This window comes from Nelusetta ayraudi, unplaced genomic scaffold (assembly GCF_046127955.1).
Source record: "Nelusetta ayraudi isolate G7.1 ecotype Tasmania unplaced genomic scaffold, CSIRO-AGI_Nayr_v1 ptg000017l, whole genome shotgun sequence".
NCBI classification, from domain to species: Eukaryota; Metazoa; Chordata; class Actinopteri; order Tetraodontiformes; family Monacanthidae; genus Nelusetta; species Nelusetta ayraudi.
In genome coordinates this window covers 4421609-4438348 of record NW_027466067.1, presented here as the reverse complement: position 1 = coordinate 4438348, position 16740 = coordinate 4421609, and the positions used below count along the sequence as shown (strand labels likewise).

Below are 16740 nucleotides of genomic sequence, written 5' to 3'. Positions count from 1 at the left end.
CCGTTACCCCTCCTTCCTCCTTGCCAGACCCCTATCAAACATCCAGCCCAAACAGCGGGGCGCTGAGATGGCCAATTGGCCCCTGGCTGTGTGGCGAGATGAGCCCTGCCTGGGGCCCCCAGAGGGCAGTAAGCTGTGCGCCCCCTTTGCGGCGGCCACAGCTGGATGGCAGCAGCCGCGTCACCCCAGTAAAACATTCATTAGACTGTTAGCGAGTTAAGTATTCCTGCGACTCAAAGTCCTCCTCACATCACAGTTAACTGCCGCCGCAGCGAGACACATAATACGCCTCACTGTCTTAAACAAAGGGCAGCAGCAGCAGGAGCGGCTCCGGCAGTCTTTTTTTTCTTAAATCTGAAAATCTTTGTGTACTCCTTTCAAGTCCTCATCCACCAACCCCTCCCTCCCCCATTTTATTTATATTTTGACCCAAGCTAAATTACGGTCAGCGTGCGGCCAACCTTTTATTCATTCATTTATTTATTTATTTTCACCACGTTAGCGGTTACTTTGAAGCCCTTAGCGCGCAAGAACGGTCAGCGAGTGCACAGTTCGACGCCCACCTGGCAAACCCGAGTCGTGTTTTGTGTCACCGTCTGTGGCGTGTGGAGCGACCCATCATGCTCGGAGGGCAGGAAACCGACGGAGACTCTTGCGTGCATCCCTTCCCCGTACAGTCGCAGCCAATCTGGGAAATGCTTCCGCTCCTGCCGTCCTGTGATTTAAAGCCTGTGGGCCCGCCCTTGGCGGCGTATTTGTTTGTGGCATATTGACTGTTCTGCACATCTGTTGCAGCTTACCAAGTCTGAACGCACAGCCTCCCCCATCTGTTTTTTTTTTTTTTTTTTTTTTTTTAGCGCCGCAGTGTTTCTTCTGCAACAGCACGTAGCAATCATCATACACCGGCTGCTGTTGTAGATTATTTCTGACAGCGGTGTGTATTTTGGTTAAGATAACAAGTGTGTTTTAACCAGATCTGAGGGGTGAGCAAAGAGCTCTCTAGTTCTGTTTGTACTGTTTATATATATGTGTGTGTGTGTGTGTGTGTGTGCATGTGTTGAAGGCCTTCTGAAACGTACGGTGGGTGTGTCTCGGGAGAATAATAGCAACTGGAAATGCATTCAGTATCAAAGACGAGCGCCAAACTCTTGGGCTTGTTTTCTCTCACGCAGGGTTCCCTTCAGATTTAAACCCATTCTTTAAAGACCACAAGAATTCTGAGCAGTTGCCAAACATTTTTTTTGATTTTGAGTGCGTGTTCTCTCTTTGAAAACTTGCAAGGCATTTTTCTTTAATATAGCTAAAGAAAATTAGTGCTTGCTGCTGCTTTCGAATAGTTAAAAGTGTAGGCTCAACTTTTGAAGGCATTTTCTTTTCCTTCCTTTTTAGGCTGAGCTGCTATAAAAAAAAAAAATAATAAAAAAAAACCTCTGTGGTTATGCATCGTGGCGTGCTCACTTAATTAACGTTAAGGTACAAGCTTTGTCATGCGGAATTATCTCTGTATCCCTGCCGTGGTATCCCGGTGTCAAATCACAGAGACACGTAATCGGAAGAATTCCCACATTTGTGTGAGGCTCTGCTTCAGGCAGCCGATGGGTGGCAACCAATGCAGCCACTGCAATTAAAACCAATAAGGAACTTGATATTTGTGACACAGCATTGGATTTAGTGTGAACAATTGGAGAAACTTGAGAGTTGTGAAGTGCTGAACACTCGTGTCCTGTTATTGCGGGGACAATAAACCAGCACCAAGTGGTTTATTACTTAGTAACGACTGTGTCCACTTCCACTGCTGATACATACATTTTGTTAAAAAACAACAACAACAACAACAACAACAACAAAACTTTACTGCAGTCTTGACACAACAGCTAGACATAATTATAAATCTGTTAAATTAACTCCAAAGTGTCCAGGGTGCAGATGTGCTACTTCAATGTGCTGCTAGTTCAGCTAATTTGTGTTTATGTTGTGCTCAGCTTTTATCACCAGTGATGTTGGTGAGGTTATACGCTACATCACTTTGGACTACTCCTCATCTAACCATTTAGGAACCAGTTTTACAGAAGTTCAGTGTTTTGCGCAGACTTTCGGTTGCCCCGAACAAGCAAAGTGTGTCTTTCAATGGCAGCACAGAGATTTTAATGGCAAACGTTGGGGTTGACCCCAAGTTCTAAATCTTACGAAAAAAAAAAAAAAAAAGTTTGTTTACGCTATGAAAATGAAAATCTTAAAAAATGGTTTCGCAGACAACCACAGGGCGGTTATTCATACATGTGAGAGCCGCAGTTTTAACAGAAGGCGGATTATTTGTAAGAGCCCGGGGGCAGAGTTCAGAACAGGAAGTTATAAAACAGCCACTCTCCCGATGTGACGATCCTTTTTGTGGGAACGGAACGTCTCCTCGGCCGCGTGGAGTGAAAAGCGGGAGGGAGGGAGGGACGGACGAGCGGCGCGTCGAGACAAACGACGACTTTCGCGCCGAGAGTTTAATGGACGCGACCGCCGGTGATTTATTCAAACACAAACACACGAGCGCGGCGCAGCGCGAGGCGTAGTAACACATGCACTCGCTTTTATGGCGTTTTGAAAATGAGAGCCATAAATCCTCCCGAGCGCTCCAATTGGCTTCTTATGGCGGGGGTGAGGGGGGGGGGGGTTGAGCACATGTTGACCGTTACCTCTTGACTGAGTGCGGGGTCTGTCTCTCGGTCTCTGTCCCGGGCGCGGGAAGAGGTCACCGCGTCGGTGAAGTCGCAGCTGCGCATGCGTGATTGAGATGTTCGTGTGACACACACACACACACACACACACACACACACACACACACACACACGCCCTCAGGCTGGTGGAGCTGAAAGAGGCACTTTTTTGTCAGAGGGGGGGGCGCACATGTTAACCCTTTGCCCCCTATTCATCATCACATTTTCACAGTTCATCACGTAGACAAAAGCCGGTGTGTGAATAATTGACTAAATAGCCTCTGTGTGTCTGCCTGTCGCCAGTGCCCATGTCATGCAATGGCGTTTTTGTCCGGGAGATGGCGCCAGTCGACTAGCGTTGCGTCTATTTTTATTTATTTATTTTAAACCCCGGTAGGACATGTGGCCTCAGGAGCAGGGGCAGCGTCCCCATGCAATTTGTGATGTCTTGCATTAAGAGCCACTCTTATAAGTCTCCAGGTGTAAATTCTTTCAGCACAGTAACCCACGGACCACATTGTTCCCTTCCACATGGGCAGTGTTCGCAGTGTTCGGTTCAGGTCAAAAATGGATGTTTTAGCAAATGTCTCTTGCTACACATCAGTGGGCAAATACAAGGATTTGGGTTTGGTTTGCAATTGTCTTTGTTAGCGTAAACATAATTTGCATTGTCGTTACAAATATTTCAAGAATTATATTTTTCATCTTTTAACTGACTTCTTCTTCTTCTTTTTTTTTTATGGCTAACCGCGAACCATTTAGTCCTGTACACGTCTCGCGAGTGAGTAACGAGGCCGCTATTGACCAGTGACCATGTTGTCACCACTGAGCAGGAGTGACATCACCGCAAGTGTAGTGAAGGGTGGAGATAAAGTGCCGCTGTGGATTAGCTCATCCAATCAATCTTGACACGAGTGGTTGCATTTTGGGTTCATTGTTAGCCGTCTTCTTGTCCTTGGCAATAACAAATCTATCAGCGCCTGTTGTGTGACGGTTGTGCATTTTGATGACGACGACGACGATGATGAATGGATTTAATTAAAGCAGCAGGAGAGCTCAGTAGCCAGAAGGCTGCATTCTGTTGGGGCTTTAGTGGCTTTTAAAGTCTGCTTTTACAGATTGGTACAAATTATGGACCAAGGAAAAAGGGTAAATTTGCATCCACATTATGTAGCTACATGTTTTTTTCTCCTTCTCTCACACCATTAGTAAAGACATCAATATATTTGAGACACGTTGATGACGTTCCTCTTTATATAACTATCAGCATTTTCATTATTTTTGTAATCAATTGAACATTTTAGACTTGACATACTTGAGTGGTCGCATTGCTCATCGTATTCAGCCTTTTGTATGTACAAAATTACTGTTTTTCTTCTATTGTGTTGAAAGTACACTCACGATTCACCGACAGTTACTCTGTATATGTTTATTGTCGAATGAAAAATGTAAAAAAAAAAAATTCAATTACAATAAATGACACATATACATATATAACATTACATTAGGTGGAAGACAGAGGTACTCTGCAAGTAGGAATGTGTTTCGAAGTCATTATAAAAGCCATGCTAAGTTTTGAAAAGGTAGAGTTGTTTTTCCCATTGACAACTAAGACAAACTCTGTTGGGCTACTTGAAGGCAGCACTGTTTTCCATTCAGTATTCACCCCACAGTTTGATCCACAGCTTGAATTATTTTTAATGACCTCCGCTTCTATCACCTCACATGTAACGTGTCTCGGTCGACAAAACTGCATGCCTCTCAAAAAAAAAAGTTGTGCGTTTCAACATCATTCCACTGTCACATCTTTATCATCACCGAGTCCAAACAGAATGAGCTATAATGACCAGCATCAGGGGCTGATGGGAGGTTAGGGTTAACTTCTGATGGCCGTAGCCGCTCCGTGAACCTGCCCGCTGCTGTCCAGGCAGCCTGCGGTCCATCAGCGATCCATCCCGCTGCTGGTTCAGCTGTCATGAGGAGAGAGACTCAAGTTTAATGATGCTCCTTCTGCGTGCGCATGCATTGCGAGAGTGGCAGGCGTAAGATAGGAGGTGCTGCCGAAGAATTGCAGGAACTGACAGGCAAAGAGCGAGAGGCTGGAGCTCTGCGGCGAGGGCTGGAGCTCCGCGGCGGCGAGACCTTCACCTGGCTTTGACAGGTACAGGATCGGGGGCCTAAATGTTCGCCCAACCCTCCTCCATGCAACCAACAGCATCACCCGCCCATAACGCCCGCTTGCTTTTTTTTCCTTGCCCTTTTTGCTCTGCTTGCCCACAGCCCCCAGGGTTAAACATGAATAATGAATTCTGGCTCCTTATGGCGAGCGCTCTCACGCTCCGGAGCTCCTATATGCCTCTCACATGCCATACTAAATAGTGTCACAGTGACGGCGCACCGAACTCTGCTCCTCAGGCGATGTGTCACATGTTTTTTCCCTCAAATTCACAGGGATTTTTTTTCTCCTTTTGGATTGTTGTCTTTTGAGGCTTGTCCCTGTGTTGCTGGAAAAGTTTACATTTATGCTCTGGACTAAAACCTCAACCATTTACAGAGACTCATTTTCACTACATGTATTTATGTTATGTAAACTCACAAAAAATAAACAACAGTTTAATTAGTTGAAAATCTAATATTTGCCACCATTGGCTGCATTGGTAAACATTTTGCTTGTGTCATTGCCAGTCAATGAACAGTGATCAGGCGTCGAAGGACGTGATGATGTGACCATTAAAAACCACAGGATGTCCAGATTGAAAAGTTCTGATTTTAATGATGGGCAGTAGTTGTGGAAATATGACAGTGATACATGAATGATGAAAAGATTCCTTTTCACGCCGGCTCTGTAAAAGCAGGTTGTAGAGGGATGTGTGGTATATTAATCTCAAAGCAGCTTTAAAAACTTTAACCAGAATCCTTATTCAATAATCCAGAAACTTTTAGAGGTTGTTCTTTTTTAGCAGACCTTCAAGGGCTAAAGAGATAAGTGCTTGCCTTGAGTGGCTGTTTTTTACATGGTCAGATCTTAAGGAGATCTGATCTGAAAGTTTAATTCAGTATCAATCACTCACTTTTATTAGTTGATCTTCCCATGGCTCAGACAATTCCATGCTTCCACCTTTTATGGCTCGATTTTGAATAACCCCTTTCCCCCAAAGAAACCAGGCCAAACTCCTTTTCATAAGCTGGGCATTTAATGTATAAGAACAGTACAAAGTGAATCTTTTTTGCTTGCAAAATAGGAGTGTTTTTTATGTACAATATTTATACAATACTATATAGTTTAAAAAACGTTACAGTTTAAACATCTGACAGTTTATTGCACGACACATTTATAAATTAGCATCATAAAACCACACATGAAACAAATGAGCTCTCCACCATATTTCAACATTTAACAGGATTTTTTTTTTTTTTTTTTTTTGTATTTTATTTTATTTTCATTTCTACACTAGAATGAGTTCAGGTCCTGTGGGGAGTACATTGGCCCCTCTGATACTGAGATGGCATGAAGAAGAAAAAAAAAAAAGTAATGACGAAGACGGTTGTGGTGACTTTTACGTAAAGCAATAAAACATCCTCTAGCACAGAAAAGAAGTTTATGTCACACCATCACTGCAGTGTCAACACAAACGAAACAAAATCATGAATTGACGCGAAGCCTCAGGCTGACACGATTCGCCATGATCATCATTTTACAGCGCAGATATGGCACTCTATAAATACAGCAGCAAGGAGACGACAAGCGGTGGGGAGACGTCTCAACGCAAGACGAATCGCAGGTTGGAGATTAGATACAGTCAGGGTGTGCAGGTGGAAAAAAAAAAGGATGCTCAGCGAAGGAACTTTACAAGGATCAGCTGCTGATCCGAGCTCACATTTTTCATTATATATCCTCTCTGTGTACAGAAAAATAGGAGCGCCTCTTCATACTTCCTCCTTCTGTGCTGAACACCCCACGGAGCTCAGAGAAAAAAAAAAAAAAAAAAAGTCACAGTCTAATTCATTACGACTGCCTTAGTTTAAAGGAAGGGTCCCTACCCTCTCGTACGCTGGGCAAGTTCAAGTATCGCGCATATAAATGTAAACAATGACTGATGAGACAGGAAGGGGACGGGCACTCCCGGCCCCAGCGTGGGATTATCTGATTCACAATCAGAGTTCTGCCGTTTTTTTAATCATCATGCTCTCCGCTACTGCTTAATTTGGTCTCAGCTTATCTTTGAGTGGTTGAATTGGTACTCGATGGATCGTCGCTGTACAAAATGTCCCTAATCTCAGATGTGATCTTTGCTGCACAATGGCGCATTTTGTTAATAGTTTCCGGAGCAGCGTTTTCTCTAAGTAAAACGTCGGACGATATATTTGGCACAAAAAGACAGTAATCCTGAAAATACCTGGACGTATATTTCACGTTTGAAGGTAATGTCTTTCAACTGGTCTGCTGTACCCCTCTTCCACCGATTCATTTGCGGGCAAGTTAAAGCACAAGAAGTGATTTTCAGGAGTACCAAACGTAATTTAGATGGGTCTAACAAATTGGTGTCTAGCTGTCTAGCCGTCGGGTTTCCCAAGCAGACCTCTCTCATAGTTACTCTCATCAAATGTGATCTCCATCGCGGCCAGTTCTGGACGTCTGGGGGCCCCAAGCAGTAGAAGGTTTGGGAGTCACACTCTATGGGTTAGTCAATACCATTATCAGGCATGTTGCTCCATCAGCGTAATGGTCTGCAGTACTGTTAGTGCAAGTGAAACAATGAATTTAATGCACTTGTCATTTTTACTCTGACTTTTTGTTTGTACCCCATTGATGCTAGTTTTTAATTTTATCTTTAGCCCTGATCCTCTTCTTTAATGCAATTTCCGGTTTTAAAATGACTGAAACCATATAATTGTAGCATCAAAAACATAGAGTGATTATATGCAGAAGATGCCTAGTCTGTGGTCACCCCTCCATTGGTCCAACACACATTGCATGAGCCCCCTAGTGGCTGTGATCAGAGGCCCTGATCTCACTTCGATATTGTGTTGGCAGCTTCCATGCTGGTATCTGTGTTTGATAAGGTAATGCAAGGTGGCCAACAGGTTGGTAGCCACTAACAGCGAATGCTCTACAAGCCAGGAGCGACAATTGAAACTTGATGTTACAATATACCTATCTTTTTTTGTCAAGCTTCAAGATGATATTACCATGTGTTGTGTATTGTTTTTCTTTTTTTTAGTGGAAACGGTCACTTTGAAGATCTGCAACCTTAACCTACACTTGCTTCAGCACAATGACTTGTTGGAAAAGGGCTACAAAGAGAAATTCTGACAATCACCTCCACGTTTATGTGCACTTTTTTTTATACCCACAGAAACATTTTTTTTTTTCCTCAGGGAATCTTTGAAAAGCAAAAGCAAAAACAAAACAACAAAAAAAAAACCCCACAAAAGTTCACCGCAAGGAGGGCAAAGAGGCAAAAACTACCAAAGTCTTTCACGTTGGCTTTCTTCAAATGGCTTAACCAGTCAAAGCTCCACACGTCCACTTCCAGTGGCACCAAAAGGTGATGTCAGTCCGACACAGTGATATGTATTTTGAGTAAGTGTCCACTTTTGAAACCTACAAAAGTACTTTGAGTCTTGTCTTGCCACATGTGCCCTCCCATTAAATTGGCTCCTGGGTTTGCCGAGCTCACACAGCGACTTTTCAAATCGAGTCAGTCTTTATTGAGTGCCGCTCTCTGCAGAGCTCGTGCCATGCCCCCCCTCACACGCACACGCACGCGCACACAGTTGGTGAATAAGCAACAGTACAAAGGCAAACCATTACCCAGCGGAAAAGGGCTGGCAGCAAATTGAGTGGCTGTGATGGCCTGCATTCTGTGTGTGTGTGTGTGTGTGTGTGTGTGTGTGTGTGTGTGTGTGTCTGTGTAGACAATCGCCTGTTGGAGCTACTTCTGAAAAAAAAAAAATTATGACACTGGATACAAAAGTCGTGCTTTGGGACCAGTTGCTGTTTGATGTGTGCATCAGTTACGTGTGAACAACTGTGTGTGCGTGTGCCTGCGAAAAAAGGTTGGAATGTTATGCAAAACAGAAAATGGCCATTTGCAAACCTTTGTGGCATTCAACAGTTTCCAATTCAAGGACAAACTATTTACCATTTTTTCAAACCCATTCAACGTAATTGATTTGTTTTTGTTTTTTTTTTAAATGGGCATATTATAATGGATAATGTCACCAAGACTTTTCGAAACAAGCTGGGACGACTGCCACAAAGAACTTGTGGACCTTCTGAATGCCAAAATCACCTGTCTGAAACATTCCACAAGAACAAAGATTGGATGATACCATCTGATGGAAGGGGTTATTCCTGCACCTCAAACATTTTTAGACATTTTCATATCAATACAAAGTTTGCAAAAGATTGCGTTCGGTTTCGCGTTCATGTTTCATTCGGACTCTTTTGTATCTGCAGTGAGACACAAATCTCTCTTTGTACGGACTTTTTTGTTGACAAAGGACAACCTTTCATACTGCAGTGCTTCGTGCAAGTCTGTGTGTATACTGCATGTGTTTCTGTGTGTGTGTGTGTGTGAGTGTGAGTGTGTTTGTGTGCGTGCGCACCACTCAGCTCTCTATAGACATGGCTGAGATGATCTGTTCCACTTTATATGCCAACTTCTGCTTCTGAGCTTGCTCATCCTGCTCCAGCGCCTCAATGATCTAAAACACACAGGGAAATAGACACATGTGAATACACTGTAAAACCATCAGCACATATTATCTATATAGTGGCCTATACTAAAAATGAGACAAATGGATTTGGAATTCACAAAAGTGCTATAACAGCCAGAGCTTTCTCTTGGAAGACTTCTTCAGTGTTCACTTTAGGAGAAGGTCCATATTGTGTAAACTCAACACTATTACCAGAGGAAAGCCCAAAGGGTATCACTAAATATGTTGGCTGTCAATTGTATCCTGCCTAGCCAATGTCCTCAGGCAGCAATGAAGCTGCCATCATTGGTTGTAAACACACCAATTTGAATCACATGGTTTTTCGGTATGCTGTTAAGCTAAGTTATCCAGTTCTAAATGATGATACACACACAGACATTGTGCGATCTTCACAACATCTTTTTGACCTTTTACACACTTATTTATTCTTTCGAAGTAGAACACACGCTATCATGCGAGTGAAGAAAATGCAGAGGCCAGCCAAGCAAAGCAGGAAAACCTCTGCAGAAAATGTCTGTGACAGTGCGAAGACTTGGGCAGACTCACCTCTTGGCTGTACTTGCTGACGTAAGCATAGATCTCATGGAGGGCACTGAGCATGTTGAATTCACTGGAGTGAAGACGGGCCTGTTCAGCTAGGTATGCGTTCATGTCCTGATCACTGATGGCAGGCAGCCGGTTGATATCAGCGTAGTACCTGGTAGGAAACATGCAGGAACACATCCATGCTGTCAGAGTCAAGGGTACAGTCGCGCATACTTGAGCCCTTTTCATCGTCTTTATATTCAGTTCTTTCCCACTGGAAAAAAGTTTGTAAATGTCAAATGTTTAAGGTGCCAGTAAATCAGAGGTGTTTTGGCAGGAATATATAAAATGATTAATCAAAGTGACTTCATTCCACGTCTGCTTAAAAATAAGGTTTTGATTACTTTGTTTGAATTAATATCCATCTTGTCTTTCCCAACTTTACACCTCCAAGCAGGTACATTCTTAGGTTGTAAATAAGTAGTTGGGTGCTTAGGAAGGCATGCGCATTGGGATTTGTTGTGTTGCAACCATAAACTGAGCACACATACACACCTTTCCACCCAGCTTTTGTAATGCGGAATGTCCTTAGCGTAGAGGAGTTTGGTGGAAGGTGAGTCTTTGCCCAGACGGTGTTCAGAGGTTGAGCAGGAGTCCATGAAGGTTTGTGCCACAACAGACAAACAGGCGTCCGTGATGCTGCTTTTATGAATGTCGAACACAAACTGGGGATTCTTGATCACGTTTACCCAGAAGCGCAGAGGCAAGCTGCAAATTTTGGAAAAACAAACAAAACGAAAAACAGTTTCACAAAGAAAGTCGGATAAAAGCCGCGAGATATCGATTCAGAAGTCACACTCCATCTCTCTCTCTCTCTCTCTCTCTCTCACCAGTTGCTCTTCCACGTGTGACGAACGTCCGTGTCGTGGATGCCGTGTCGATCGGCCTGCTCGTCCAGAAAGTCAAACATGTATTTGATGGCTAGAGGCAGGGCGGTTCCTCGGCACACAGTGCTGAACAGAGTCTCAAACAGATCGTCCACAAACTTTTGCAGCGTTCCCTGCAACAATCAGAGGCGTGAGGTCAGACCTGTTTGTATTTGGATTCCTACATTTAAAAAAAAAAATGCTGACAAGACCAACAAGCTGTACGAATCCAACTTGTGTTGCGGCGTGTGCGGTATGTTGCACCTTTGTCGCCAGCAGCCTCGTCAGGTATATCTCTGACACCATCTTGCTGCCCCGCTCGCCCTCCTTCTGGTCGCCGTGGTCGTGGTTCTTGACCAAGTGCCAAACTTTGACCCCGCTCTCCAGGTCAGGGGTCAGCATGGGCACGCGGGAGTGGGGGCTGTCCGGGCTGGTAGGCGTGGAGCGGAATGGCACATCCACACCTTGCACAGAAAAACATGTTTGTTTGTTTTTTCAAATAGTCTGCCAGCGGTTTGTAAGAAAAGATGCTTGTTTACTCAAAGGGAAGAACATTTCCACGATTTGTATCGGAGAAACAGGCTGTCACCCTTAAAATCTGCTTTTGAGCGTCTGAATGTGCCTTCTGTCTCTTCATTGGCTGTCACTCTAATAGTACAGACGTGCTCACATTCACTGAAAACATGTTTTTCTCTTTGTGTCCGTCTTCGTGCTTCATTTCTTTTTTTTTTGCTTTTTGCTCTTTGTTTTCTGCCGTCTCTGTCACCCTATTCGTCACGTTGCATTTGGATTTGTTTGGGGGGGTGACTGAATAAACTTTGAGCGGCAGTGTTTTTGTAATTGGCAACAGCATGGATCACCTCCTTTATCGATGGAGTTGCTGGTGCCAATTTTAAATCCACAAAGCTATTCTGCCGTTGCACAGGCTGAAAGAATTCCATTCCCACACGCTCCCAACAAGGGACACCACCCCCAAAAAATGAAACAAACAAAAATGTCTCCATACTGCTCATGTCGTATCGCCCAGGTGCTCGGAAGACACAGCTGTGTGTCTGAATCCTTCAACATTTTAATGTTCAAAATAACTTGACACAAGAAAGCTTCCAAGTAGCAAGTAAACATGGTGCTGGATTGTCAAGTCTGCCGGACACGGCATACATCACATGTGCATGGAGTGTGGATTTTTATGTTGTTTTGTTTTCCTTCTCAGGGTGGAGTCCATGCCTACCGCCGATGCCCACTGGTTGCAATTCCAGGGTGCTGACAAAGATCAGAAAATGGCACTAGAGCCTCCACTGACAGAGGGGTGAGTAGTACATTGGTGAAATTTCTAAGATGTTCTTAAATATTGGAAGGACATTGTTTTCATAGCCCTTTTTGTTAAGCTCAAAAGACATGTCTCTTCAACGCTCAACAGCAACAGATGGTACTGAGGCAGGATCGTTGTCATTGAATTGTTTTTTATTATTCTTTTTTTTAGCACTAACCGTATCTACTGATGCTGCGTGGGAAGCTGGCTGATGAAGGAATGTTGAATGAGGACATCTGCTTGGGCACCAAGGCCACGACGCAGCGCTCAGAAACCTGGAAGAAGAAAAGTAGAGTCTGGTTATCATTTCAGAATTTCTCCAGCTGTGAGAATTTCTTTTCCAATTGTTTTTATGGCTCAAACCTCTGTTGCTTTCAGAGAAAGTTTTATAATTTAATTTTCTATCAATATCATTTTCAGTTTTTGTGAGTTCATTTAAAGTATGTTTCAAAACAGTAGTCGTCATTTTCAAAGTGCTAAAGTAACAAAGGTAGTCAGTCAAATGAATATAATCCAGAATTTAATGAATGAAAATAAAAAGAAATGGCAAACATTTTCAAAAAGGAGTGAGAACAAAAAAGACTGATTAATAATACTGATTCCCACCCTTAGTGCCATAAATAATCAATAAGTATACATGTTAATTACACTATATAAGTATACATGTTAATCACACACACACACACACACACACACACACACACACACACACACACACACACACACACAATACAGTACACTTCAAAGTCATATTTGTGCCTCCAAAAACCTCTGTGTATACACACACACACCTAAATGCGCACACACGGATTTATGTATTGAGATTTTTTTTTTATATCTAAAATGGAAATAACTTGGTAATGAAACATGTCATTCAGTAGTCTTAATTTAATGCTGTCATAATTTTGGTTTTAATTATGTTTTCCTGTCTTGGGAGTGCGACAATTTTACGGTCATGACATGCACTTAAATATGTTAGTTCAATGTCCACTGTATATTTAGCTTAGGTTAGGTCACCTTACAGCAGGTGATAAGTATAAGGTAAGTGTTTATAGATACGTAATGACACATGAAGTGATGCTGCTTAGGAAGAGGAGGACAATTGTTTTCTCCTTTGGAATCTTGCCCGCGTATTCTTCCATTTGATTGATTTATTTGTTGCCAAATATGAATGTAAGTTGACCTGCATCACATATATCCAATAAATACTGCAGTGTCTACGCTCGGCAGTCCTGGCAGGGTCAAATTCAGCTTTGACACAGTTCTCGCATCGCGCATCAGATACAGATAAAATCCATCTTGGCAACAGAGCAGCTGCGTCCACACACCCGAATGGATAGATGAAAAGGACGAAAGAGAAAAATTTGTAACCATATTGACAGGTAACGGTAAGTGCATTTCTCGTGTGTCCAAACAGTGCAGAAATAGCTCGCTGTCTCAGCAAAGTGCGAAATCGTGAATGTTTGAGTGGTTCTGTTAGCCCAAAGATTGTAGTCCAGAAAAAAGACAAAAGGAACGTTAAGGCTCCTCTGAGGTTGGTGGCCTGCGTGGTACTATTCATGAGCAGGAACACAAAAGAAAGGAGACGCCGCAGGAGACTGTTGTCGGGTGTGTGTGTGTACGTGTGTGTGTGTGTGTATGCGCGTGCGTGTGCATGTTTGATCGGGAGCTTTAAAAAAAATAAGCCTTCGGGGTTTGGATAAGCGATAAGAATTTAAATGAATGTCCTCTGTCTTTCACAAACAATATCAGCTGTGAGTCCGCAAGGTCTCGGAACAATTGACAACCGTGTTACTTTAAAACCGGCCGAGAAAGATTTTCAAGGTTTTCCCAAGTCAGCGAGGACAGTGTAACGTAATAGTTTTTGACCTCGGTGTATTTCAGAACAAGGAATTATTTTTTGGATTTTTTTTGGTCTGTTTTTCAAAATAATGCGCAGTGTGTGTGTTTTCTGGTAAACAGTCTCAAGACCTCTGTGCCGGGTTGACAAATCTTTTGTCATCTAAGTTTGTCTCTTCTGACGTCTTGTTTCCGTCCACTCATCTTCCCTAAATACCACTGGGTTCTCTGGGACCGACACACCGTCTTCACTGTACTGATGGGAAAAAAAGCACTTGGAAACTTGCGATTGCAATATATCCCAGTGCATACCCGCACCTTCCCCTAGTCTGACCAGTGGGTTTGCCAGTTGGCTGCAGGAAATGAGCAACTTGAGTCTTTGGGAAATGACAATTAGCAACTTTCATCCCAGGAGCCACACCTCTATCAAATGAATTGCTAATTAAAAACAATCCTCTCCGCAAAAGACACATTTACAAACAGCCCTCGTACTGCACCTGGTAATGCAGGAGTGTGTTGAGCCTCTTCCAGTCGCTCTCTATCTTCGTGGTAATGTCTTCGTCCTGCAGGACCACACGAGCTGTTCTGCCCTGCCGCCATTCTGTGGGAAGATAAAACACATAGTGAAGCCAATGCTGTAGCTGAGCCAGCGATTCTACAGTCCTGGGCGCTCTCTCAGTTCTCCTCGTCCCTTGCGTTTGCCTGAGAAGTCCATGTCACCAGGGATGACTGTAAGTCCAGTGATAAAACTTCCTCACCTCAGCTCAGAGACGGGATAAAGATGGACATTACTGTTCTGCGCAACTAATCATCTAACCGAGTCGCTCGTCAAACAGCATATTTAGCACTGTGTTTACAGCCACCTACAAAGAAGCTCTCAGGGTTAGCCTCCTGCCAAAAGTGATGCTTTGTTCGATCTTCCATGTGTTTGCAAGGGCGCAAAAATAAGGTGGTTACAGAGGATAGAATGATGCTGGCAAAAAGGGGTTAAATCTCCTTTTGTTACGTCATCACAATGAGTGAATGGTTTCATTACTGCATGTTTTGCCCCAGTTCTGCAAGAAAATTTTAAAAAAGCAAAGAAGTGAATTCATGTTCTTTCATTCATGTCTTACAAGTGAAGTCATTTGTTGTGAGCTTGCTGACAGGGACACATTACTGTGAGAAAAACATCGGAAGTGAAGTGAATTCTATGAGTATGCGACCTTTAACACTGTCTCTGGGATTAATATTGCTATGTCATGAAATTGCATTCACTTCACTTCAGTTCAAGGTGTGTCACAGAAGCATTCTTTTCATTCACAGCTGCCGTTTGTATGTCCAGGAAGTGAATGGTGCAGCAGTTACCATGGAACCGCTACCGCGAAGCCACTCGTGGCCATCCGTGTCCGAAGCGAAAGACGAAGCCACGGACTGCTGCAATCATGTCGTGGGCAATAGCTAGACTTTTCCCCAAGGCACAATCTGTGCCCGTCTTCCTGCCAACTATAAAGTGATTCTGTAAACAAATGACACAGAGTCTAAACAAAGCCCTAAGCTGCCCAAAGCAACAAAGAGTGACTGATCCCTTCCAAATCCCAAACCTTTTAAAGCCCCTCAGGGCGGAAAAAACTTAGAACCGGGAGCGACATCAGCCGCTGCCCACGAGGCGTCTTGTGCCCTTCCTTTGAAAGTGCGCCTTGGCGGGATTTGTGCCGAGTCATTCGGTGCCGGGTGACATGTAGTGGGTGTAAGCCTTGCTGTAGGTGAGCTGTCATCAAGGGTTAGCGTCACGGTTGCCGAGTGCTGCTCTGGTTAGTGCTGTAAACAGGTGTGTGTGTGTGTGTTTGTGTGCGTGTGTGTTTATATAAAGGGGTTACGAACCCTCTTCTAACATCACCCGTCATTTCAAGACAAGAGAACGCGCAGGAAACAGGATTTTCAAACTGTCTCGCTGGTACGCCATGCACGCAGCCTCACCGAGGTCCATGTCTGCAGCCCGCGGCCGCAGCGAGTAGGGCATGTTCTTGTACACGGCGTCCAGGATCTTCTCCTTCACCTGCGTGATGGTGTCACAGTTGAGCACCTTGACAGGGATCTCTGGGCTGTTCTCGTTGTCCGGGTTCACGCAGCTCAGCGTCTGGCCAACCAGGGAGGAGAAGGCGAGTCCAGAGTGTTGGGGGGGGGGGGGGAGAAAAAAAACAGACTTGAGTGGCGTTTTGCTTTTTCGTCTCTTCTCGCCAAACAGAAGTGGCGAAGAAGGCCCTCGCCAGAAATGTAATTTCACTTGAATGCGGCGGTGCAGCCGGCGCAGCCACATTGAACAAGTAATGAGACACAGCCTCGCAGACTCTCAGACACGGATATCAGAGAGGTGTCATCCTGTCGCTGTGGTTGAAGCCTGAGGGGAAACTCACACTGACGGGACACTGGTGGAGCCGAACCTGCAGCACTCATAAGGGAGGGTGCTATCAAGCGGCACTCCAGTAGTTCTGCTCCCCATAAACTCATCTGTCAGGATTTTCCAGCTTTGTTTGTCAGGTGAGATGTGTTCTTTATTTCAATTGACGACCTCACTGTAAGACCATCGGGACATGGTTTGATTGAAAGAATAACCAGGACGGACCTTTAAGGTGAGATTTCGATAAATTGACACTGGCAGATACCTGTGAAGAACTGCAGTTGGGCAGTTCTGCGCAATTAATTATCCAACAAGCTCTTAGCGTTTTGCACA

General features: G+C 44.0%; 1 protein-coding gene and 1 long non-coding RNA gene across 3 annotated transcripts in view; one reads left to right on the top strand and one right to left on the bottom strand.

Annotated features, from left to right (window-relative positions):
- The window catches only part of LOC142887326 (uncharacterized), a 35426-nt gene extending 22728 nt beyond the window's left edge, over positions 1 to 12698 (top strand). The window contains exons 3-4 of one of the 2 annotated variants that reach the window (XR_012926525.1): positions 12090 to 12185; positions 12360 to 12698. This is a non-coding gene — a long non-coding RNA (uncharacterized LOC142887326). The other variant, XR_012926524.1, reaches the window with a different exon arrangement.
- Positions 9070 to 16740, bottom strand: part of LOC142887314 (plexin-A2-like) — a 74191-nt gene continuing 66520 nt past the window's right edge. Inside the window, exons 25-32 of the mRNA XM_076024851.1 lie at positions 15987 to 16146; positions 14525 to 14628; positions 12367 to 12463; positions 11144 to 11343; positions 10844 to 11013; positions 10509 to 10721; positions 9975 to 10125; positions 9070 to 9416 (exon numbers count right to left, since the gene is read on the bottom strand). Of these exons, the coding sequence (XP_075880966.1) occupies positions 9321 to 9416; positions 9975 to 10125; positions 10509 to 10721; positions 10844 to 11013; positions 11144 to 11343; positions 12367 to 12463; positions 14525 to 14628; positions 15987 to 16146 (1191 nt within the window). The 3' untranslated portion in view covers positions 9070 to 9320. The remainder of the gene's footprint in view (positions 9417 to 9974; positions 10126 to 10508; positions 10722 to 10843; positions 11014 to 11143; positions 11344 to 12366; positions 12464 to 14524; positions 14629 to 15986; positions 16147 to 16740) is intronic.